The sequence below is a fragment of the Anabas testudineus genome, chromosome 11 (assembly GCF_900324465.2).
Source record: "Anabas testudineus chromosome 11, fAnaTes1.2, whole genome shotgun sequence".
Classification (NCBI taxonomy): Eukaryota; Metazoa; Chordata; class Actinopteri; order Anabantiformes; family Anabantidae; genus Anabas; species Anabas testudineus.
Window position 1 is genome coordinate 1683675 of NC_046620.1, and position 23819 is coordinate 1707493.

Consider the following 23819-nt stretch of genomic DNA (forward strand, 5'->3'; position numbering starts at 1 on the left):
AAACTAATTCATCTGATGAAGTCTGGACACAGTCCTGTTTATTCAGGACTTTGTCTCCTTTCATTCTCCATCTGCCTCCAGATGTCCTCAGACTTCCATCTCTGCAGTCACCAGACTCCATCCTAGATCCACATGCTTCACCTTCCCACTCACCACTGACTCCACCCACCTACACACCTGTTCCCATTCCTCATCAGCTCCTCTGCATATAAAGTCCACCACCTTAGTTTTATCATTTGTCAGTTTGTTGAACATTTGTCACTTTTGTGCCATTTGTAGTCATGTAGACTCTTATTCTGACAAGTAAATGCAATTTCCTGTTTATTTTATTTTTTAATTTATATTTTTATCCAAATTTTAACTTATTATAAAAATAATCGTAATAATCCAGAAATGGTTTATTCAGATCTCTGTCCAATGTCTGATCATCATTTGCTCCGTGTTAAATTTATTCTTTTATATAAAAATATTTGAAACTGAAAAATTTTCAATTTTCATCTCTTAGGTTTCTGGGTCAGTTCTTGGATTAAACCTTCACAGAAGCAGAATTTGAGCATGAATTGATTTTCTCCACTTATTAACATGTTGATATCTTATTATTATTGATTCATCGTCCTGTTGGGTTGTTCGTACAAGTCACAGGAAGCTTGGTGCAAACTAAGACAAACATGAAACCTGATTTGTCATGTAAATAAGAAAATATAAAATATAAAGTTTAATATTTTCTCTTATTTATAATTTCTCCATTAACACAACTCACTTCTCAGGTGTTTGACTCCTGATGAAGGTAAAAAGAATCAGCTACTGACTCCAGGTGGATCAGAGAGTCATGGTTCCTGCCTCATCCCTGTTCTGTTGGTGTTTTTGTCTCCCCCTGGTGTTCACCTTCTCACTCCCTCCTACAGCCACTTTCTAATGCCTTCATTTGGAGCACCTGCACTCTCCACTCTCCTGGACCCTGGTTATGATTTGTTTCACCTGTGTGTCTCCATTTCTTTAAATCATCATTCTCGTTGCTTTGATTGTTTGTATGTTGGTTGTTGCACACGATTGTTTGTACATGAACTTGAATTCATCATTTTGTCTAACCCTGAATCTTACTGTACCCTTGTTGTTCTCCTTGCTTGTGAGTTTGCCTGCTGTTTGCAGCGTTTTTCAGTTGTTACTTTATGTCTAGGTAGTGTGAATTTTGTTTGCATTTATGTTGTTTTTCTGTTGGTACTTTGTATTTTTGGTCAGTGTGTTAATTTGTAGTTTGCCTGCATCAGTGCAGCGCTATCTGTTGTTACTTAGTATTTCAGGTTTGCCAGTTTATATTGTCATTTTGGTTCACCGGTTTGTTGTCACTTTGTTGTTCGAGTCTGTGTTTTTGTAGCGTGCATTTATTTCCCCACCTAGTTGTTCCTGTGTTGACAATAAATCTTTCATTTGTTATACTGGTTTCCTGTTTGTTGGTTCCTCACACAGAAAATGAAGAAGACACTTTGAGCAGCAACAGACTCATTAATAAACCAAAGTAAAGACGACCTGCAGGTGACTTTTATTCAACACTTTGTGGGACTACAGAGTCAGTAAGGTCACATGGAGTTGTTGTGTGGACCACTTCCAACCCCACTACTCTGTCTGCACCATAGAGCACAGAGGGACAATATCTGTGTCATCAAGAGGATCGAACATGTGACACAGAATGAACAAGGGAACAAATGGGAGATGACTCTGAGGATCATGTAGAACATTTCAGAGTTTAACAAACAGCTTCATCCAACACTACAAACACCTCTCTGTCATCAGGTGAAGCTGGAAATCTATTTCTCACAGATCCAGGTCTTATAGGAATCAGAATTTGTTTGTGTCCATTTTCCTTGTTGATCACAGCATGTTGCATGGTAGTACTGAGACGGATCTGGATCTTCTGTTGCCCAGAACCTGTGGAAAAATAAAATATGGTTTTAAACTAAAAGTCAGATTATTTTCACATTCAAATAAACCTGGATTTTCCTTTTAATTGTTTTCAGTAACTTTTTAGGGGATATGCAGAGACATCAAGGCACAAGGAGTCCTGAGAGAAACATGTTTTGAAAACTGATACAGGACGGTTATTCTAATAAAGTTACTCACTCTGTTCAGACTCCACAAACATTTTGTCTCTTCCTGATTCTTAAATTCACACATGTTCACTAATGTTTCTTCAGTCATGGACAAATATTAAATCTTAGTAAATGTTTGTCTCTGAGGAAACTCCTCTGTGTGTTTCAGGGATTGTTGTTGCAGTACCTCAGTCGACCAGCAGGAGAAACTGGTTGTAAAGCTGCTCTCTTAATCCGTCCCTGGGACTAATGGTCATATTCAGCTTGTTCCTTCATATGTTCTTAACTTTCTAAAGAGCAGAGCAGAGGCAGCTCGTCCTTCATGCTGACACTAAGTTAAAGGAACCAAAGTCCCAGTAGTTGGACTCTAAATGTTGAACTGAGTTTTTCTTCTGAAGATAGAAGCTGCAGCACAAACGCTGCAGAAATAAAACCAGAGTTTGAACAAAGTTCAAATCATGACTCCAGTATTGAGTCTTTGTTACTCGACCTCATCACAGACTGAAGATGAAGAGAGTTCAAGTTCATCTGTTTGTTCAAGGAATCACTTTGACTTTTAGGATTTTATCATTTGATTTAATACTAATATATGATATAAAATATTAAAACAAACATTTATAAGATTTTTAGATGTGTTTCTGTTCTACATTTTAAAACAATTCTATTTTTTTCTAATCATTAATTTTAATAACGTAAAAGAAACAAAAGAAACAAGAAAGTAACAAAAACTCTCACGTTTCTTTCAGTCTTGATCCGTCCACCCATTTCCATACATATATCCATTGTTTCTCTATCTCTGCCCATTCTGTCCTCAGACCAATCCAGAACTCTTCATTCTTAGTCAGATTGACGACAAATTCCTAAAAGTTGACAGGAGACAATAATCATTTGTAAATTCATTATTCAGTATCTTTGTTGTAGTTGAGTCATTTTGTGACTCTGTCTGAAGGAAAAACTAAATCTGTGGCAGAAATCAGATAAAAGAAATATATAAATGTATAAATATATAAATGATCATATATATAAATATATGATCCACCACGCCTACTTCGCTCAAAGGATGCTGGCTGCCTGTCAGTACCTCGTATCCTAAAAACTACAGCTGGGGGCAGAGCTTTTTCTTACAAAGCCCCAAAGTTATGGAATAGCCTTCCAAATAGCGTTCGGGACTCAGACACAGTCTCAGTGTTTAAGTCTAGGCTGAAAACCTATCTATTTAGTCAAGCATTTGAGTAAATAGATCTGGGAAGGACTCATGGACGTAGAGCATTATGGTGAACTGGTATGTTTAGATGCTGTCTTCCCAACTCTCACTGATCACTCGGGTTTGTTGATGGTGAAGTGTTTGGTTGCTCTACATCCCAGTGCGCCCTCATGTCTGTGTTTTCTTCTGAACCCACCCTTTTAGTTAGGCTGTCATAATCAGTCCTGCCGGAGTCCCTGCTGCACTACACTAAATATACATTCACCTCAAACTTTATCTGACTGTGAATACAACTAACTGCAATCTCTCCTCTTCTCTCTCTTTCCCTCTCCCTCTCTCTTTTCCCTCTTCCTGTCTCTCTGTCGAGCTACACGTCATTCCACCCTTTGCCCTCTGGACCTGTCTGACTCGTCCTGATGCCCAACTTCTGGCTGGAGATCTCGTCGCCTGGATCCACCGTTTGCCCTTTGGGATGCGTTTGGAGACTGGATTGGTCACAAGCTACTATGATGTCGGTCCTGGCCTCGGCGGACGTCGGCAGCTGTTTCTTGGAGGTCTCGACTCAACGCTCGATAGTCAAGGAATGGAACTAGTCTGCCTGCAATAACTAACTGGACTCCACATTAACTTAAAGACATGAACTGTTATACTGGACTGCCTGCTGCCTACACAGCATGTAATCACCCATATGAGGATGGGTTCCCTGTTGAGTCTGGTTCCTCTCAAGGTTTCTTCCTGTTGCCTTCTCAGGGAGTTTTTCTTGCCACTGTCGCCCTCGGCTTGCTCATCAGGGACAATCACATTATTATGACTCATACACATACACTGTTCATGTACTGTTCTTTGGTTGTGTAAAGCTGCTTTGTGACAATGTCAATTGTAAAAAGCACTCTACAAATAAAATTGAATTGAATTGAATTGAATAAAAAGAAAATATTTTTACAGTTCTCCAGACACTTATGGTGTAAGATATTTTCAAGTATTCTCACTATAGTTTATTTATTCCTTATGTGTCTACCAAAAACAGAGTCTTTGATCCAATTTCGAATATTTTAGAATCTGTGTCTTCATGAAAGAACTGAGATCAGAGCTCCTGGTTTTGATGGTTTATTTAAATTCCACCATTTATTTAAGGTGAATTTCAAATTAAAACAATAAAAACAGTCCCTCTGATTTTCTCTGACATTAGTTGTTAGAAATAACCTGTGTATTTATTGATCTGTTAGTATTTAGTCAAACTGTTGTTCAATCCATGTTAATCTAACTTTCCTAATAAACCACATTTTTACTGCATTTGTAGAAACAATACTTTTCTGTTCTGCTGCAAATGTTCAGTCACCTCAACAAAAAGATCAAAGTCTGAACAGTCACAGTATCTGAAATATGAAATAATATCTACACACTGAAAACAACCTTAGATCAGAGTTCATGGACAAAAACAACAGAGAAATGGACCCAGATCCAGATCCAGATCCAGATCCAGATCCCCACAGACAGAGCAGGTTGAATTCCAGTCACTTTACTAGAATCAACAGTCAGTGAACAGGTTTACAATTCAGCAGCCTGAAAAGTGTTTGAGCAGGAAAATGAATCCATCAGGGTGAAGACAGGAAGCAGGTCACAGACTGGCAGCAGGTCAGAAACACCAGGAACAGATCACTGGTAGTTGATCAGAGATCACACACACATGAACAAACACACTCACCTGTTCCTCTTTGCTGTTGATCATCACCAGATCTGATCCTCTGCTCTGACAGTCATATCTGCTGTCGTACCAACTTTTCTTCTCAGTGGATTTAAAGTAATAACTTGACCCAAATCTTTTCCATCCTTTAGGACACAACTTCCCTTCTATGAAACAAATGTTGTAAACACAATTTTTCCTGAAATATTTCTTCTTTAAAGTTTATTCTGAAAATACTTTTTTACTCTCATAGCTGATTTATTACTTTTCTCTTTTAATCTCATGATTAAATCAATCGTAATTAAAAATAAAATATTGTGTAAATTATTTGATTTTATACTTTTCTCACCTTCAATTATGTTGTTCAGCATTTTGACTTCATCTTGTAACAAGTTGTAACTAATGTATAACTCACTGTAGTTCACTGTCAAACCTTGAGAAAAACAATAATTGACACAATTATTAATAATTCTTATTACAAATTTTAAAACGGGGGGGGGGGGGGGGGGGTCAAACAAGTTAAACATATTCATGTAATTGTTACTAAAACTAAACATTTTGTAAATTGTTAGTTTTAAACTTTTCTCACTTTCATTTTTTTCCTCCAGCTTCTTTACTTTATTTTGTAACTGGCTGTAATTCTTGTTGTACTTGTTCTCTAACTGAATGTAGTTGACTGATAAATCATAAAAAACAACAATAGATAAAATATTAAAACAATGTAAAAACTAGTGTAAATAGGATAAATGTAAATTATAAGTTTAAATACTTTCTTACTTGATTTGTTGTCCTTTAACTCAGTGTAGGTTTTGTTCAGGTCGTTGTATCTGGTCTCCAGATTTTCTTTTTCCAAAATGACTGAAAAATCTGGTGAGAAACAAACAACACATGAAAAATTAAATCATCATCATTAAAAAGGTGCAATTATTTCCTGTTATGATTAAACATCACTGTCAAATGTTCAAACTTTATTTTAACCCTCCTGTCGTGTTCGGGTCAAATCAGACCGATTTACAACTTAAAACACTGATAAATATTGTGTTTTACATCTGATTGACTCAAGACCTTATGATATCCTCCACACTATGCACTTGAACATATAAAATTGATGATCACCTCTTTCATTGAATTTTGAGTGTTTTAATCCACCTTGTTACATCTGTGGTGTTCCCGGTCAAAAGTGACCGCCATAGGAAATGAATGGGTTTCCAGATTATATTCCTTCATCAGACAGAAAATATCCCCATACACACCACCCCAACTCACTCACTAACTTACTAACTCACTCACTAACTTACTCACTCACTTACACAAACAAACACACACACACACATACACACACACACACACAAACACACACACACACACACACACACAGACATTTCAGACTGAACAATGTCTTTTGCGGGTACACATCTCTTTCCCGCGCTTATGTGGCGATCCTCCCACGTGAACCAACTTCATGAAGAAACAACTCATCATATCTTCACACAGACTAGACAGGTATCTGTTATGTGAACCTGTCTCTTTCCCGCGCTTATGTGCCTATCCCCCACGTGAACCACATCTTTCAGACTAATCAATGTTAGTCATCGTCTTCACACAGACCCCATATATATAGCTTCATGTTTGCCTTGAACTTCTTTCAATCTGAGCCCAATAAGTAGGCAATTGACCAGGGGGTTCTCTGTCTAAGTGGTTCTGGTCCAGGTTTTGGACATGATGAAGAGGGCACTGAAATTGAACCAGAGATAGAGCAGGATGTCTCGGAAGTGGAAGACAACGCGGATTTTGATCCAGATGTTGAGGAAACTGACCAGTCAACAGATGGAGAGGGAGAGGCACCTGAAGAACAGGAGACATTCCAGTCCAAGAGTGGACACTTGAAATGGTCTTCGTCCCCCCAGGACAGAGGAAGTAAAGAAAGAGTGGAAAACATACAGATGATGCCAGGGCTAACACGGTATGAGACATCTCGTGTGGATGACATCAAGTCCAGCTTCCAACATTTTTTCCCATTGTCCATTGAGGGAAATATACTGGAAATGACAAACCTGGAGGGGAAGCATGTGTTTGGGGACACCTGGAGGGAAATGGACCTGGTAGACCTCAAAGCCTACATAGGTCTGTTGATTTTAGCAAGAGTGTATCGCTCAAACAATGAGGCTACAAAAAGTCTGTGGCATACAGAGTCTGGCAGGCCTATATTATGTCTTTACAACAGTTTCATGATGAGTGCCTGGTTCCTTTCAGAGGTCACTGTTCCTTCAAGGTGTCCAAGCAAACCAGGGAAATATGGAATAAAGATCTGGGCAGCATGCAACACCAGGAGCCTGGAATATGCAGGTATACATGGTGAAACCCAGTACTGTAAGGGCCGAAAAAACCAGGGCATGTGTGTTGTGCTGGACATGACAACCAGTCTCCAAGGGATAATATAACATGTGAGAAGTTCTTCACATCATATGCTCTTGGTCAGGAGCTGCTGAAAAGAAAGCTCACCATAGCAGGGACAGTGAGGAAGCACAAGCCTGAACTTCTCCCTGCCCTGGTACCGACCAGAAGAAGAGACCGACTCATCAAAATTAGCTTTCACTGACATGACTGACTGACACACTCTTGTGTCATATTTTCCTAAGAAGAATAGAAATATCATCCTGATGAGCATGTTTGTTGAGTTTGTTCTTTGGTTTTTCATTTATTTTTTACATTATATGTTTATTTTGTAATACATTTTCGGTGCCTATTTGTATTTTCACTGCAGTTATTTTATATCTAATTCTATAAATTCATGTTAAACACTAATTTGAGACATTGTTCAGATCTAAAGAATGTTGACTAAAAATTTGGAGGTGAAAAATGGTTTTTGTGCTAATTTAAGAGCACTTAAAACAGAACGGTCAATTTTGACCGGGAACACTAAAGTAAGGGGCAGGAGACGAACACGACCGGAGGGTTAATTATTTGCTGTTCAGACTGTTACTTCTTCCTGTTCCTGCACTTTAAATCTTAAAAAGGAGGTTTTAGTGTTTTGTGTTTGTGCATTTGATTTTTCTGTTGAAGGAGATTGTGTTCAGTGGACACCTTTAAATACCTGGGTGTTCACCTCAATAATAAACTGGACTGGACTAATTACACTGATGTCCTGTACAGGAAGGACCAGAGTCGCCTCCATCTGCTGAGGACTGGTGCAGCAGTCATGATGGAGCCATGTTGACTCCACCTGGTCTACATACCACTCTAGTCTAGAGCCGTTCATCCATCTCTCCACTTCCTTCATGACGACCTTTTGTGGGTCAAATCAGTCATCACACACTAACTACATGTTGTAACCATGGAGTTGACCAATGAGGAACTAGTTTGTAACCACTCACTACGATCTGTCATTTTAAACAAAGTAAACATGGATGAAGTGATTATTAAAGCTGTAAACGTGTTACTGATATTTGTTGTCAGACCCTCGTTTGTTTTTTGGTCAGGTTCATATTTCACATGCTGTTTGTCCTGTAGCCACAATAATCTGGTAATTTGTGGTTCAACTGTGACTCAGCTCAAAATCGATTTGATAACGATGCTGAAATTTCTAGGAAACATTTTTATATCAAAGTGGATCAATATGGATAATGAAACATATTGAAATAAAAACTCCTCACAGCGAATGATGATCGCAGCCAGAATCAGAAGATACAGCAAAACCAGAGACACAGTGAAAACTCTGAAGCAGCTTCTTCTAACAGCTGGAAGCTTCTTCTCACTGTTTGGTTCTACAGAGACAAAATTCACAGAGGAAATGTTTCACTGAGTATTAATGGTTTTGATTTTTAATCTTCTTAAAGAAATTTGAACTTTGAGATCATCTGAAACACACCAGTAAATCTACATCAGGACAGTTCTGATATAAAAGAATTAAGGTTTGAATCTTGTCTCTAGATTCACACTAGTAAATGGTGTTTGTGTAGTTGCACCATTAGACCAGCAGCATGTGCTAATGCTTAATTCAGTGAGGATTAACTCTGGTGTTTTATTTTAGGATTACTTAGTTCACTCATTTGGTCTCAGACTAAATAAACCAACTTTAAACCAGTAGTATAAAAACGACCTAAATGTCTTAGTTGAACTACAGATTGAGACGTCACTGTCTGTGAAACCGGCCCCATGTGTCCTGATAATGACTCAGACCAGTGCATCATGTTTGTTCTACACTTACAAGAAGAAGAATGGATGATAATGTCATTTGTTAGTTGACAGTCAAACTGCTTTTCATCAGTTTCTCTGTCACAGTTCTCATTATTTCATACTCACCAGTTTGCCGTGACCTAAAGTGAGTGTGCTGCTCTCCATTCTCTAACATCTGCACCTCTCTCTCTCCTCTGTCCTCGTGTCCTCTCATATATTTCACCCTCAGATCTGAACCAGCTTGAATTTCTGTCGACATGTTGATGAACAAAAAGCTAAAAACTAACTGAACGTCTTTCTGACCAGTCTTCACTCAGTCAGGCAGCTTTCAACAGAGCATCAAGGAAGTAGCAGCAGAACAAACCACACCCACAGATACTTTAACACATTTGTTTCTGTCTGATGAAAAATTAACTGAGGGACTGTTTGATCTGTGCATTAAAACATGTAAATACACTGAGAAACACAAGTTATACTATGTTAAAGGTTGTTGAAGGTTTATTTCTGGTATTCATTGTGTTATTCACCAGCAACATTGTGCACATGAATATACTGAACTGATGTTGGTCAGAAGCTGTTTTCCTCTTTCAAATGTAAATAAAAATAGAAACAAGTTTCCAACACAGGAAATTAGACGTGTGACCTGTTATTTATAATTTCTATGAACAACTTCCTCAACAAGTTCTGATGATCATTGATGTTTGAGGTCGAAACACTTCAACAGACGTTAGAAGATGGAGAGCAGCTCACTAACACTGGGTCACTGTGACATCGTGAATATTACAGTGGAAAAGATCCGAACTTTAAATTGATGTCAAACAGCTCTTACAGGATCTCTTCAGTTCACACAAAGCACCAATGGAAGTCTCGTCTGTTTCACCTCCTCTAACTACAGAACATGATGGACCTGTCAGTATCAGGTCACCTGACGTCATTTGGCTCCTGGAGTTCAAATGTTCTGATGAAGGTAAAAAGAGGAAACAGAAGATCTGTAGTTCAAATGTATTCTCTGAGTATTTTGTCTACGTAGAACCAAACTGTTTGTTTACTTTCAGCAAAAGTGTCTTTGATCCTCTTCTGACCTGTGAAAGTTTTCATACTTCATGGTGGATTTTAAACTTATTTAAACCTAATTTAACCAACGTTGCTTCTTCTCTGTGGTTGGTTCACAATAACTGAACTAATTCAAGAAGTCCAGGATGTTGGACTCTCACCAAAGGAGTCCTTACGTCCCTGTCCCAAATGTACAGTCAGGGGTTTTCATGATAAGTCTACAACTTGCTGTTAGCTCCTGTTGTTGTGCTCAGTGTGTTGAGTGACTTGTTTCTGTCAAACAACAAATGAACGTCTACTGTGCACGATGCATCTGCACACGAAAGGAGGGCCAACGTGTCATTAGTGTGCTTCACAGGGAAACAGTAGTTGAACCAATTTGTCCTAAAAATACATCCCAGTAATTAGCGTGAGCTGTTTGTTCTTACGTCGTACTGACAGGATGATGAGCCCCACCATCATTAGAAGACACAGCACTCCGAGACACAAGGCAGCAGCTCTGAAAGACTTTCTCTGGACTGGAGGAGGATCCTGAACCTGTGGTCCTACAGAGGGACAAAAAAGAAACATGGTTCTTTGTTACTGGTTTCTCTTTCTGAGCTTTGTCCCATTTGTCTCAAGTATTCCTGGCTGCAGAGGTCAACAAGGGGCAGGGTCGAATTCAGGTTGGGTCAGAGGTCATATAGATGAGTTAGGACAGTGGGTCATGTGATTCATGTAGCCTTGAATAGGATAAAAAATAATCAACACAAGAAACCTGTATCTGGTATAAAACTTCAAGTTGAAGCCATAACTCCTGTAAAAAGGGTGAAGTTCAGTATCTGATCAGTGCTGTTTGTTCTCAGTGAAGTTATTTAAAATACTATGAATCTAAACTCACGTGTCAGTTGTCACTTCACAGATTTACTATCATTACAGTCATACACCATTTAAAAAGTGTCTCATCATGGATCAGATGACATTATTTAGATGTAGACAGCTCCTCCACCTCATAGGTCCTACACACTGTCTTACTTACTGTACACCACCTCATTAATACACACAGTGTTATAGGTCACAGGTTATGTCTAATAAGTAGATAATTGACACTTTTATCACATCAGTGTAAAAACAGCAGTGTTCAGTCTGTCACAGTCACTCAGCTCCTCACACTTCTTCCTGCTCTGGTGTAAAACTCAGAGCTCATACTTTCACAGATCACGTCAATGTTACTAGAACCAACAGAATAAACCCAGACTGAGTTTCACCAAACAGCAACAGAAGATCTGAAAATGAGTCTGAGAACAAACTTCACACGAGTCCAACATGAGTTAAAAGCTCAAATGCTGAGAAGCTGCAACAGAAACATTAATCTAGTTGAAATCATTGATGGATCATGGATCCTTACCTTCCTCAGCTGCTGGAGACAGAAAATCAGTGTGATCATCTCTGATGTCGTCTGCACTCTCGTAGATAACCACCTCTCTTTCCTCCCTCTTTCCTCCATCTTCCTCCTCCTTTCTGTTGTATCTCACCTTATTGGAAAACACTGGTGTGGCGTAAATGACTGTGGACATCCTGAGAGGACGGAGACAGCTGCACTTCACTGACTGTGAACTCTACGCTGATCCAATCCAGCTGCAGTAAAACTTCAACGTGTTCTAGTGTCGTACACACTACGAACTATATGAGTACAGTAACATAACCTGCTGCCCTGATGCTGCTGTCAGCGGGTTTTGACAAACTTCTGTCTGGTTCAGAGAACATTGAGGAAGTAGCACAAACACATTCACACCCCTTTGTTCATTTGACTTTGTGGGAAAAGATTATTACAGTTGTAACTGTAATTGTGTCTTTTAGTTACTTTATGTAAGAGACTGTTAACACCTGGCTGTAAAATGAAAATCTAATGTTTTTTATTAAAAACTGTTTAGAAATACGTGACTTTTCTGTCAGTGTGTTTGTGTTGACATTCGTCCCACATCCGTCACACACACAGGAAGTTTCGCTTTTTCTAATGAACAAACTGAAACACTATGTTGAAGTCAACATTTACGTCGTTATGACGACCATCAGTATAAACTGAAATAAATGAGCAGATTGATGTGAAAGTCACAAAGCAGTTTGACAGAAGAACTCGGAGCAGATGAACATTTATTATGCTGAACACACCACTACACACACACCTGTCCTCTACTTTAATGCATACGTGAACTTAATTTGTAAAGTCACTAATATTTGGTCTGTAGAGAGTCGTAATAATTTAATATAATAACACGTCATAATAAAGTTTGATTAGTTTCACTTTAAATGTTTTATTTGAACATGCTGGTGCCCTCGTGTGGTGGAGCAGTGGACTGCATGTTCAGAATCCTGACAGTCAAAGATCAGGATTCCTGACAATCACCGTCAGTCCAGAACTGTCTGTGTTTATAGCTCCGTCTCTCTGTAACTGACTTGAAACAGAAACAACAAAAGATAAATGTTAAAATAAAAGGAAAATATTAATAATTAATATTCATCTGAAATAAAACATCATTATGATTAGACCACAATTAAAGAACTGTAACTGAAATATCAGGTAAGGATATGAACCAAAATGCAAATGACGAGTCAAGTAATTCTGCTTAAACAGGAGAAACAGCGTATTTTGAAACCTTTATTTTATGCTATAGGTACATTTTGATTATACACATGTTGTCTGTGTGATTCTGTCATTGAGAAGCTGGAAAAACGCACCTGATCCAGGTCATCAGCCGAGGTGGGACAGGCACAGCTGAGAACAGGATTCTGGTATGAGGAGGCTCCTCCCAACAGGCAGGTAGGTAACACCTGTGAGTTAAGTGAGTCCAGACAACCTGAGCTGCTGAGACACAGTCAGTCCTGAGTGTTCCTCTCTCCTCTTCTCTTCTCATGCAGTGTTGAGCCTCAGTGATTTACTGTAGTTTAAAACTTTAACTAGTTTTTACATGTGGCGTCTCCCGAACCGGTTCACACTACTTATAGATAAGTTGTTTTGATGTTGTTGATGATAGTGTGTTTTAAAAGTGCCGCTTTATTTTAGAGCTGCACTTTTCCACTGCTCTACGTTTTATACAAGAAGGTTTTAATAATATGTTTTATTTCCTGTGATCTTTGCTGTGTTGTATTAATTTCTACATGCATCAGATGCTACGAAGCATCTGATAAGTTCCTTCATATTAAAATAGATCTGTTTGTCTGTTTTTTGAAACCTGTACATACAGATTTACCACCTGTCAAACGTGACATCTGAGCTGGTTTCTTTGCTATGAAGTTGTTTAAAATTGTTGTATTTTATGTTTCGGTGTATGAACAGGACGATGATCCCAGTCATCAGGAGGCAGAGCACTCCCAGACAGGAAGCTGCTCCTCTGACAGACTTAGTTTGACCTGGTGGATGAGGTACAGCACACAGAGAGAGCTTTGAAGAAACATGGGCGTTCATTAGAATCACTGATCTGACAGCTTCTATACAATTCAAACAACCACTAATTTGAATTGGTTTAAAGTTAGTGGAAGTATTCTTGAATGTTTCTCCTGAGGGAAATAAAGGACAGAAATCAACCTGATTTCTTTTGTTCTGTGGATGAAATGCAGCTGTGTGTCCTGATTTACTGGGTTCTGCTTTGCAGAAATTAAGAACTGGATGTCCAGTAATTTCCTGAACCTTTATGACTGCAAATCACAGTAAATTATTATATTTATAATAACTTCTATAATGGATTGTCAGCATTAACTAGTTGTCTAGTACAGGTGGTTTATCTTACCCAAATATCCAAGATGTTATATTTGAGTTTGTCTCCACTTAGCTACTTTAAATAGGACCACTGACGTCTGAGGTGGGACGAAGGCAGAGTTTCCTGCTTAGAACCATTTTTATTGTCTTTGGTACAAAAACGTGTCTGTTGTCATGGTTCAGCAGTGATGCCTGTCTGTTGCCATGGTTACTGAGTTCAGAAAGGGAAGTGAGATGTTGAAGCATCACTCAACTCTTCAATTTTCTCTGAACTTAGATCTTTAAAAGACCCCTTGCACTTCCTACAGCACTTCACTTTAAAGTTCGTCTCCTTGTCTTTTTGCCTTGTACCTCATTTGTACGTCGCTTTAGATAAAAGTGATGGACTAAATGTGAGGTAAACTTAAATACTGATGTTTCTATGATAGTTGCTCATAAAGATTCAGTCACTGTTAATTTTGACTAAAAGATGTTTTTTCTTAAATCAAACATGTTTCTAAAGATATTATTTTAAAAGGTGTGTTAGAACATTTAAGCTGAACATGGGAATGTTCTCATTTTGCATTGGTAAATAAAATTAGGTTGGATTAATGTTAACAAAACAAAGTCATGGTGATAGATTTTGTTGGGGTACTTTTCACACACGTTCGTTTGGCTTTATTGTGTTTGAGGTGAACTGTTTGGAGTTCAGGAGCATCTGCAGCAGTCAGTTCAGTTTCTGTTCAGTCTGACTGAGGGAGGTTTTTGTACGACGGTGTTTCACTGTGTGAACACACTCTGACTGTTCAACCAGTGATAACTCTGACAGTAATAAACTGCTGCATCTTCAGTTTGAAAATTACTGACGGTCAGAGTGAAGTCAGTAAATTCTGAACGTGTCCCACTGAAACGATCTGAAACTCCAGACTGACGGGTTGATGTGCAGGAAACAATAAGTTTAGGAGCTTCTCCAGGTTTCTGAACATACCAGTTAAAACAATTGCTAACAGCAGGACTGACTTTACATCTGATATTAATGGTTTGTCCTGGAACAACAGACAAAACTCCAGGAGTCTGAGTCAGGACGATGTCACCTGATGAACCTGGAAACCATGAAACAGAGGAGAAGGGTTATTGAGACAAATCCAGTTTGGACAAAGATGATCACATCAACAGAGGATCATTAGTTTAACATGGACAAGAGATGGAAGAAGGTCAATGCTGCTGGTTCCACTGGTTCTCCATCATAGCACAACATCATTGTGGTGAACCTGGTTCCATCCTGAAGCCCAGTTTTCACAAGAGAGTCTCACCCTGAACAAGGAGCCCCAGGGTGGCCAGCAGTAGAGTCAGAGACATCATCACTGTGCTGCCGCTGTGTCAGTGTCTCTGAAAGACCTGGACAGACACTGATCAACACTGGTCTCTTAACAGCTGGGAGCAGAGAGGCAGGACACATATGCAAACACACACAGTCAGTCAACTGGAGCTGTCAGCAACACAGCAGCAGGTTTCTCATCACTGCTGAAAACGCTGGTCGTCAATTTGCATCTTTAAATGTAAATCTAAACTAACTCAGAGATTTATTGACCTTTAGATATTTTCAGTGTACTAGTTATATCACTATGATGAAGGTTTGACATTTTTAGATGTTTTTGACACCTGGTGATGCTTCAGGCGAGGATCTCAGAGACATGTGGAGTAACAGCTGTGAGCAGTAATGTAATTTGTTTTCTTCAATTGATTCATTAATCCCCATCAAAACCATTTCAATCATTTCAGCAGCTGTTCTGGAGCTTTATATTAAATTACATTGTTGTGGTTGAACAGTGTAGTGGTAAGATCACCACCTCCAGTAGGGGTCCTTAGGAAAGGCCTTCTTTGTCTTGTACCTTGTAAATTGCTTTGGATAAAAGCGTCCACCAAATCATGATTGACTGTAGTCAGCAGAGTCCTTGTGCCAATTTAAAAAGGGTTTGTTCAGTTTTTCACTGTGGTAACAACCACTGACATATTGAATTAACCACTCTGACTGTAATAAACTGCGGCAATGATCTGGAATTCCTGACGCCTGGTTGTCAACAAGGTTGAAAAGCAGTTTTGGATGATCTTCGTTTTTGTCCGGGTACCTGGTACTTTCAACACTAACAGACTTTATCACAATCTCTGATCTTGGTCTACTTAGTTTTTCAGGCGATTCCTCATAATCAACCTGGAAGAAGAAACCAAGGCCGGCTAGGATAAGGAACAGGGAGAGTTGTTCACAAGAAGTCTGTCACAATCAACCCTCATGTGTCCACTCTTCTGCTGAACCCCATAGACTAAGAGGAATTTCATGGTTAGTTCCCAATATTTGTCCTGGATTATAAACATGTTTATGTTTACCACACTTCAGTATACATTTGTGCTATAGAATGCTAAAGAAACTTGTTTACGTGGACCTGAATAAAAACTTGTTTAATATGTTTAATATATAATAATATGTTCAAATCTCAGGACGGGAATGTTCTTGGAAATGTTCCGTTTTTTTATAAGTAGTATAATTATAATAAGTAGTTGAAATAAACTGTTTGCATTAATAAATTAGGAACAGTTTTTATGTAGAAACAGTAATATGATGCTGTGTACTATGGCATCAATGAATAACAAATGTATTGCAATTTTATTATTGCATTAACGTACTGCAACATTGATGACAGAAGGGGGACTGTAAACATAACAGTTGACTTATGGGAACTATGTTGATAGTATTTTACTTTTTATTTACATGACATAATTTGAACTGAGCGGATTTAACCAGTTTATTGTTTAATTATCATATTTAGTGGTAATTTGTGTGTTTGATGACTGCAGATAAATTTCGTTAAGAATGTCATCGGTGAAACCTAATATTAGAAGAATTAATGACTTCAGATTAGAATAACAATACAAATAAATAAAACAGGGTTTAAAAAATTCTCTGACTCTAAATTTATAATGCTTAACAGAACTGTTTTAGTTGAGTTTGTTTGTTTCAGAGTCAGAGAGCCGTGTCTCTCTACAGTCAGAGGTTTTTGTACGACGACTCAACCAGTTTGTTTCACTGTGGTACACGTTCGGTGGAGGAACCAAAGTGGAATTTGGAAGTAAGTCAAATATATAATATTTCTTTTCTGTTTCTTTTATTTTCTTTGGAGTTCCTTTACATTAAACTTACCAAAATAAAACTGTGGAGTTTCTATGTTAAATTCTAAGTTTTTCTAAAAGTCTCTGCTTTAAAAGAAAAGATTTGTTTTAGCTTGAGAAATCAGAAAATAGACTAATAGTTAGTACATCAAGTATCAAGACAGTGGATAAATGATTATTTCTAAATTTAAGAGTAAGACTGAATGTTGAAGGTTTGTAGGTTTAGTTCATGTTGTCAGAGTCAGAGAGCCGTGTCTCTCTACAGTCAGAGGTTTTTGTACGACGACTCACTGACTTTGTTTCACTGTGGTGGACTTTTGGTGGAGGAACCAGACTGGATGTTGGAAGTAAGTTTCTGCACTAATATTAATAAACGTGAAGTAAGTTGATTTATTTTAATGAATTTTCAAGTGTTGTGCTTTTCAATGTTTTGATGTGTGTTTAAATATTTTATGAGCTTCATCACATAGAAAATTATTTTAAAATATTAAAATCTGATTTGATTTCCAGTGTAGTTGGATGTATTTCAGGTCATATGAGGACTTTTTCTATGTTGATTCACATGAGAGGTTTTTAAAGGGAAGTGAAACAATGTGTGACTGTTGGAGCGGAAAAAAACATCTGACAGAAACTCCTCAAAGGAGAAAACGTTGGTTCCTGCTCTAGTCCTCAAACCTGATTTATGTCTCATAGGTGATGCTCGTCCCACCCTGACGGTGCTGCCCCCCTCCAGTGAGGAGCTGCAGCAGGGCAAGGCCACGATCATGTGTCTGGCCAACAAGGGCTTCCCCTCAGACTGGACTCTGTCCTGGAAGGTGGACGGCGGCAGCAGCAGCAGCATCAGTGGCAGCAGCAGCTGGGAGGAGACCGAGAGTCCCGGGGTGCTGGAGAAGGACGGACGCTACAGCTGGAGCAGCACCCTGAGGATCCCTGCAGACCAGTGGAGTTCAATGTGCTCTGTGACCTGTGAGGCCTCCCAGGGCTCCCAGAGTCCAGTCACAGAGACTCTGAGGAGAGACCAGTGTTCCCAGTCCTGAGCTGCTCTGTTCTCTGCATCGTTGTCTCTCATTCTTCAGCTTCACACGTTTCAGAAACAACGCTGTCGCTTTTTACAGTATTTTAAGTGTTTCCAGACAATAAAGGTTTGTTCATAAAATGTGTTGTTTTCATGTTTATTAGTGTTTATTAAGTTTCTTAATGATTATTGAAGAAAAGGAGGCAAAAAATAAACACAATATTTGTATAAATATACAGTATCTCAAAAAAGCTTGAAGATACAACAACAGACAGACAGACAGTGAAAACAAATGGAGAAGGTATCAGCAACAAAACAACAAACTAGACACAGGTGAAACTCTGGTATCCTCACATATTTGTTCATATGCATTCCTGCAGCTGAGGCAGAAAAGCACAGCATGACTTACAGTACAATGAAAAATGAAAGAAGTTTGTTAGAAATCTTTGCAATGTTTTCTTTTTGTTTTTTTAAATCACGTGTACATAAGTATTTAGTTTTTGCCATGACACTCAAAACTGAGCTGAATCCTGTTTCCACTGATAATTTTAAATCCAGTAGTGAATCAAACATTTCTCACTGGTTTTGGTTCATCTTTTTCAAAGATTTACATTTTTTTAAACAACATTTATTTAATCATTAGTCTTTATGTGTAAATTCATTTGATGGGTTTCAATATGTAATTTAGTAGTAAAAAATATTTACACTGAAGTAACAAAGCAAATACTGTATATGTATATGAATACAGTACTGTAAGCAAATAAAATCCTGTTCTCTGTAGTTCTGTTTCTGTATTTTTACATATATATTTTTTATGTTTAGTTGGTAAAACTAAGAATCACCAGTTTAACTAGTTTAACGTTAACGTCAGTGGAACAAAACGTCCCTTCTTACTTTTTATCTTTAGTTCTGAAACTTGTCTGTTGTCATGGTTCAGCAGTGATGACTGACTGTTGCCATGGTTACTGAGCTCAGAGACAGAAGTGAATCACTGAAGACCAGTTTGATCCAAACTCCCAGTTTCACTAAGATGTTTCTGTGTCTTTTTGTGCAGTGGGGCGAGTCCAACCCACCCTGTTGGTGCTGCACCCCTCTAGTAAGGATCTGGATCAGGGCTCCCAGTATAATGTTGATGAAGGAGGTTTTTGTACGACGCTGTTTCACTGTGTGAACGGAGTGCTGTAATCCTGCTGACAGTAATAAACTCCTGCATCTTCACTCTGAACTCTACTGATGGTCAGAGTGAAGTCCGTACCAGACTGACTCCCACTATAGCGATTAGAAACTCCAGACTGACGGTTTGAGGTCCAATAAATCAATAGTTTAGGAGCTTCTCCAGGTTTCTGGAGGTACCAGTCTACCTCATTGCTAACACTTGAACTGGCTTTACATCTGATATTAACAGTCTGACCTGGAACAACAGACAAAGCTCCAGGAGTCTGAGTCAGGACGATGTCACCTGATGAACCTGGAAACCATGAAACAGAGGAGAAGGGTTATTGAGACAAATCCAGTTTGGACAAAGATGATCAACATCCAAACAGAAGAGGATCATTAGTTTAACATGGACAAGAGATGGAAGAAGGTCAATGCTGCTGGTTCCACTGGTTCTCCATCATAGCACAACATCATTGTGGTGAACCTGGTTCCATCCTGAAGCCCAGTTTTCACAAGAGAGTCTCACCCTGAACAAGGAGCCCCAGGGTGGCCAGCAGTAGAGTCAGAGACATCATCACTGTGCTGCCGCTGTGTCAGTGTCTCTGAAAGACCTGGACAGACACTGATCAACACTGGTCTCTTAACAGCTGGGAGCAGAGAGGCAGGACACATATGCAAACACACACAGTCAGTCAACTGGAGCTGTCAGCAACACATCAGCAGGTTTCTCATCACTGCTGAAAACGCTGGTCGTCATATTTACATCTTTAACTGTGAAGAATATTCAGAAGTTTGGTACCAAACTAACTCAGGGATTAATGGACATCAGAATCTTTTAAGTGTTGTTAAAAACTCCTTGTAGTAAAACTTATGAGTAGTAAAGTGAGTTTTCTGAATGTTGTTGTGCTGAATTTAAACAACTTCTCATTCATATTGTATTAAAACTTGATTCATGCTGCACAATCAAAACCATTTAAACACATGGTTCCTTTCAGCTCTGGAGCTTCTGATCTAACAACATGATCATTTTCAGCAGACAGAGTTTGACCCAGTTAATATTTCAATGTTCAGACCACTGTGAAGAAGAAAACAGTTTAGAAACAGTTTAGTCAGCTGATGTTTCCAAGGTCACAATAATTGTTCAGTTTCTGTATATTTGTTGACTTTGAGTCTCATGTTTGAGAAAACATGTTCCTGTATTTGATTTAGTACTGACAGTATATGTATATGTACAAATAGTTTTAACTAGATCATTCATCTTTGCTTTGTAATGATTCCAATACTAAAGTTCCTCTAAGAAATAAAGTTCTGAGTTCTGAGGGTCTTGTGGGTTATTTTTAGTGTTAATTTGATCATAAAGTTTTTAATACTGTTCTTTCTTTTTACAGTACAGTGTATCCAGAAAGTATTCACAGCACTTTATATAATGTGTTATGTTGCAGCCTCATATCAAAATAGATTAAGTTCATTATTTTCCTCAAAATTCTACAAACACCCCATAATGTCAAATCGAAATAAGTCTGTTTGAGATCTTCTTAAAAATAAAAAAAAATTCAATTCAATTCAATACAATTTTATTTGTTAAGTATTTTTTACAATTGACATTGTCACAAAGCAGCTTTACACAACCAAAGAACAGTACATGAACTGTGAATGTGTAAGAATCATAATAATCAGATTGTCCCTGATGAGCAAGCTGAGGGCGACGGTGGCAAGAAAAACTCCCTGAGAAGGCAACAGGAAGAAACCTTGAGAGGAACCAGACTCAACAGGGAACCCATCCTCATATGGGTGATTACATGCTGTGTAGGCAGCAGTCCAGTATAACAGTTAAAGTCTTTTAAGTTAATGTGGAGTCCAGTTAGTTAATTGCAGGCAGACTTGCTCCATTCCTGGACTATCGAGCGTTGAGTCAAGACCTCCTGGAAACAGCTTCCGACGACTTCATAGTAACACGTGACCAACTCCAGTTTCCACAAAAAATCACATATACATAAGAATTCACAGCCTTTGCTATGACACTCAAAATTGAGCTGTGGTTAATTGTTAGAGTGAGAGAAAGGCCTTTACTCTGAAAGAGCTCCAGCTTTTCTCTGTGGAGAGAGGAGAACGTCCCAGAAGAACAATCACCTCTGCAGCACTCCTCCAATCAGGTATCTATCGTAGAGTGGTCAGAAGGAAACCACTCCTCAGTAAAGGTTTGTCAAAATGCACCTGAAGGACTCTCAGACCATAGGAAAAGAGATTCTCTGATCTGATGAAACAATGACTCAAATCTTTGGCCTAAAGGCCAAGTGTCATGTCTGGATGAAACCAGGCACCTCTCTGTACCTGACCAATACCATCCCTATAGTAAAGCATGGTGGTGGCAGCATCATGCTTTGGGGATGTTTTTCAGTGGCAGGAACTGGGAAACTAGTCAGAATAGATAGAAAGATGAATGCAGCATGATACAGACACATCCTTGATGAAAAGGTGTTGTAAAGCACTCTGGACCTCAAACTGGGGCAACAGTTCATCTTTCAACAAGACAAAGTCTGTAAGCACTCATCCAAGATAACAAGAGAGTTGCTACGTAATAACTCTGGGAAAGGCCTTGAGTGGTCCGGCCAATTTACTGATAATCATCAAATGTTCTACAGCATGTAGCAAAATGTTGCAGTCTGATATAATAAAGAATCATTTTCACATAAATATCTTCACTCTGCCAAGTTTTTAATTGGAATGGATCAGAAAATGGCTGTGCTGATGCTCCCCATCAAACCTGATGGAACCTGAGAGGTACTGCAAATATGAATTTGAAGCATCACACTCAAAAACACTGGAGGTCTTAATTGGTGCTACAATTACTTCAACAAAGTACTGAGCAAAGACATAATTGATTTTAGTAATATAAGAAATATTGAATCTTCTTCTCTTTCGGCTTTTCCCATCAGGGGTCGCCACAGCGAATCATCCTTTTCCACCTCACTCTATCATGAACATCTTCTACCCTAACACTAGCCAACCCCATGTCCTCTGTTATAACATCCATATATCTCCTCTTTGGTCGTCCTCTTGTCCTCCTGCCTGGCAGCTCCATCTCCAACATCCTTCTACCAATATATTCACTATCCCTCCTCTGAACATGTCCAAACCACCTCAGTCTGGCCTCTCTGACTTTGTTGCTAACACAGGCAACGTGAGCCGTCCCTCTGATGTACTCGTTCCTTATTCTGTCATAAGAAATATTGAATATTGGTCTATAATTAGCTAAAACCCCCTGAGTCCAGAGTAGATTTTTTGAGTAGAGGTTTGACTACAGCAATCTTTAAAGCCTGGGGTATGTAGCCTGTAAATAAAGATAGATTGATCTGATCTAATATGGACGTACTGATCAAAAGTAAAACATACTAAAGCAGTCTAGTCGGGATGGGGTCTAAGATACATGTTTGATGGTTTAGATTAATAAATTATGAATTTAATTTAATTTATTTTTTCTGTAAAAAAAAAAAATATTAGCTGCACACACTAAACTTTTTTCAGAACAAAAAATTATTTGTATCCACAATTGTTTTGTCTCATTCTTATATTTCTTAGCCATTAATGTATTTTTGAGGTAAAGATGGAAAATGTTTAGCAGTTTAAACCTTAAATTAGGTTTTTGCAGTTTATGACAGTATATTAAATGTTACATTGTGTGTACAGTATGTTTACTGACACATGATAGTGATTTAATGGGCTTTGTTCAAGATCAAAGTGAGATGTAGTTTATACAAAGTACTGTTAGTGTGTGTGTGTGTGTGTGTGTGTGTGTGTGTGTGTGTGTGTGTGTGTTCGTGTGTGTGTGTGTGTGTGTGTGTGTGTGTGTGTCCTCAGTGAACTGTATCAGTAGCTTCCAGCTGCAGCAGTCAGTTCAGTTTCTGTTCAGTCTGACTGAGGGAGGTTTTTGTACGACCACTTTTCACTGTGTGAACAACCACTGACTGTTGATGTTAAATTCACCCTGACAGTAATAAACTGCTGCATCTTCAGTCTGGACTCCACTGATGGTCAGAGTGAAGTCATAGTTTGATCCACTGCCTGAAAAACGACCTGGAGTCCCCGACACTCGATTGTTAACATAGTAAAAGAGCAGTTTGGGACGTTCTCCATCTTTCTGCTGGTACCAGGCTAAACGGTTAGAATAAATATTCTGACTGGTTCTACATCTGATGTTGATGGTTCCTCCCAGATCAGTTGTCACTGCTCCAGGCTGAGTCACTGTGACCTGACCTCTGGACTCTGAGGATACAGAGACAACAACATAAAGCAGCAGCATCATGGTTTTGTGGGCTTCATTTCAGAGGGACACATGTTGATAGAGGAGAGGAGTTGGATTCTCTGGACTTTACCTGTGAAGCAGCAGCAGAGGAGAGTCCAGATGAGGACGGAGATCAGAGTCATGTTTTGGATGAGGAGGATTTCTGTGTCTTCTGTTGTCATGAAGGACAGCTGTCAGTCATCCAGGGTTCAACTCTCAGGACTATAAACTCTCCCAGAGCACTGGAGCATGGTGCTGCTGATGCAAAGTGGCTCTATGG

The 23819-nt window shown here is 38.8% G+C and overlaps 1 protein-coding gene and 3 gene segments (V, D, J or C); 1 reads left to right on the forward strand and 3 right to left on the reverse strand.

The window, feature by feature from the left end:
- Positions 1-1517: 1517 nt before the first annotated feature.
- On the reverse strand, positions 1518-11938 carry LOC113155226 (CD209 antigen-like protein E). The gene is made up of 8 exons (XM_026349833.1): positions 11592-11938; positions 10633-10749; positions 8629-8739; positions 5753-5842; positions 5325-5408; positions 4997-5142; positions 2823-2947; positions 1518-1926 (listed from the first exon to the last, which is right to left on the reverse strand). The coding sequence occupies exons 1-8, from the start codon at positions 11758-11760 to the stop codon at positions 1806-1808; spliced, it is 963 nt and encodes a 320-aa protein (XP_026205618.1). The 5' UTR covers positions 11761-11938; the 3' UTR covers positions 1518-1805.
- Positions 11939-17298: 5360 nt separating this feature from the next.
- On the forward strand, positions 17299-18240 carry LOC113155262. The segment is given in 2 exon segments: positions 17299-17431; positions 17778-18240. Coding segments are annotated over 2 exon segments (462 nt in total).
- A 1019-nt stretch (positions 18241-19259) lies between these two features.
- LOC113153587 lies at positions 19260-19829 on the reverse strand. The segment is given in 2 exon segments: positions 19260-19567; positions 19784-19829. Coding segments are annotated over 2 exon segments (354 nt in total).
- A 3358-nt stretch (positions 19830-23187) lies between these two features.
- LOC113155267 lies at positions 23188-23683 on the reverse strand. The segment is given in 2 exon segments: positions 23188-23520; positions 23631-23683. Coding segments are annotated over 2 exon segments (372 nt in total).
- Between the last annotated feature and the right edge of the window lie 136 nt (positions 23684-23819).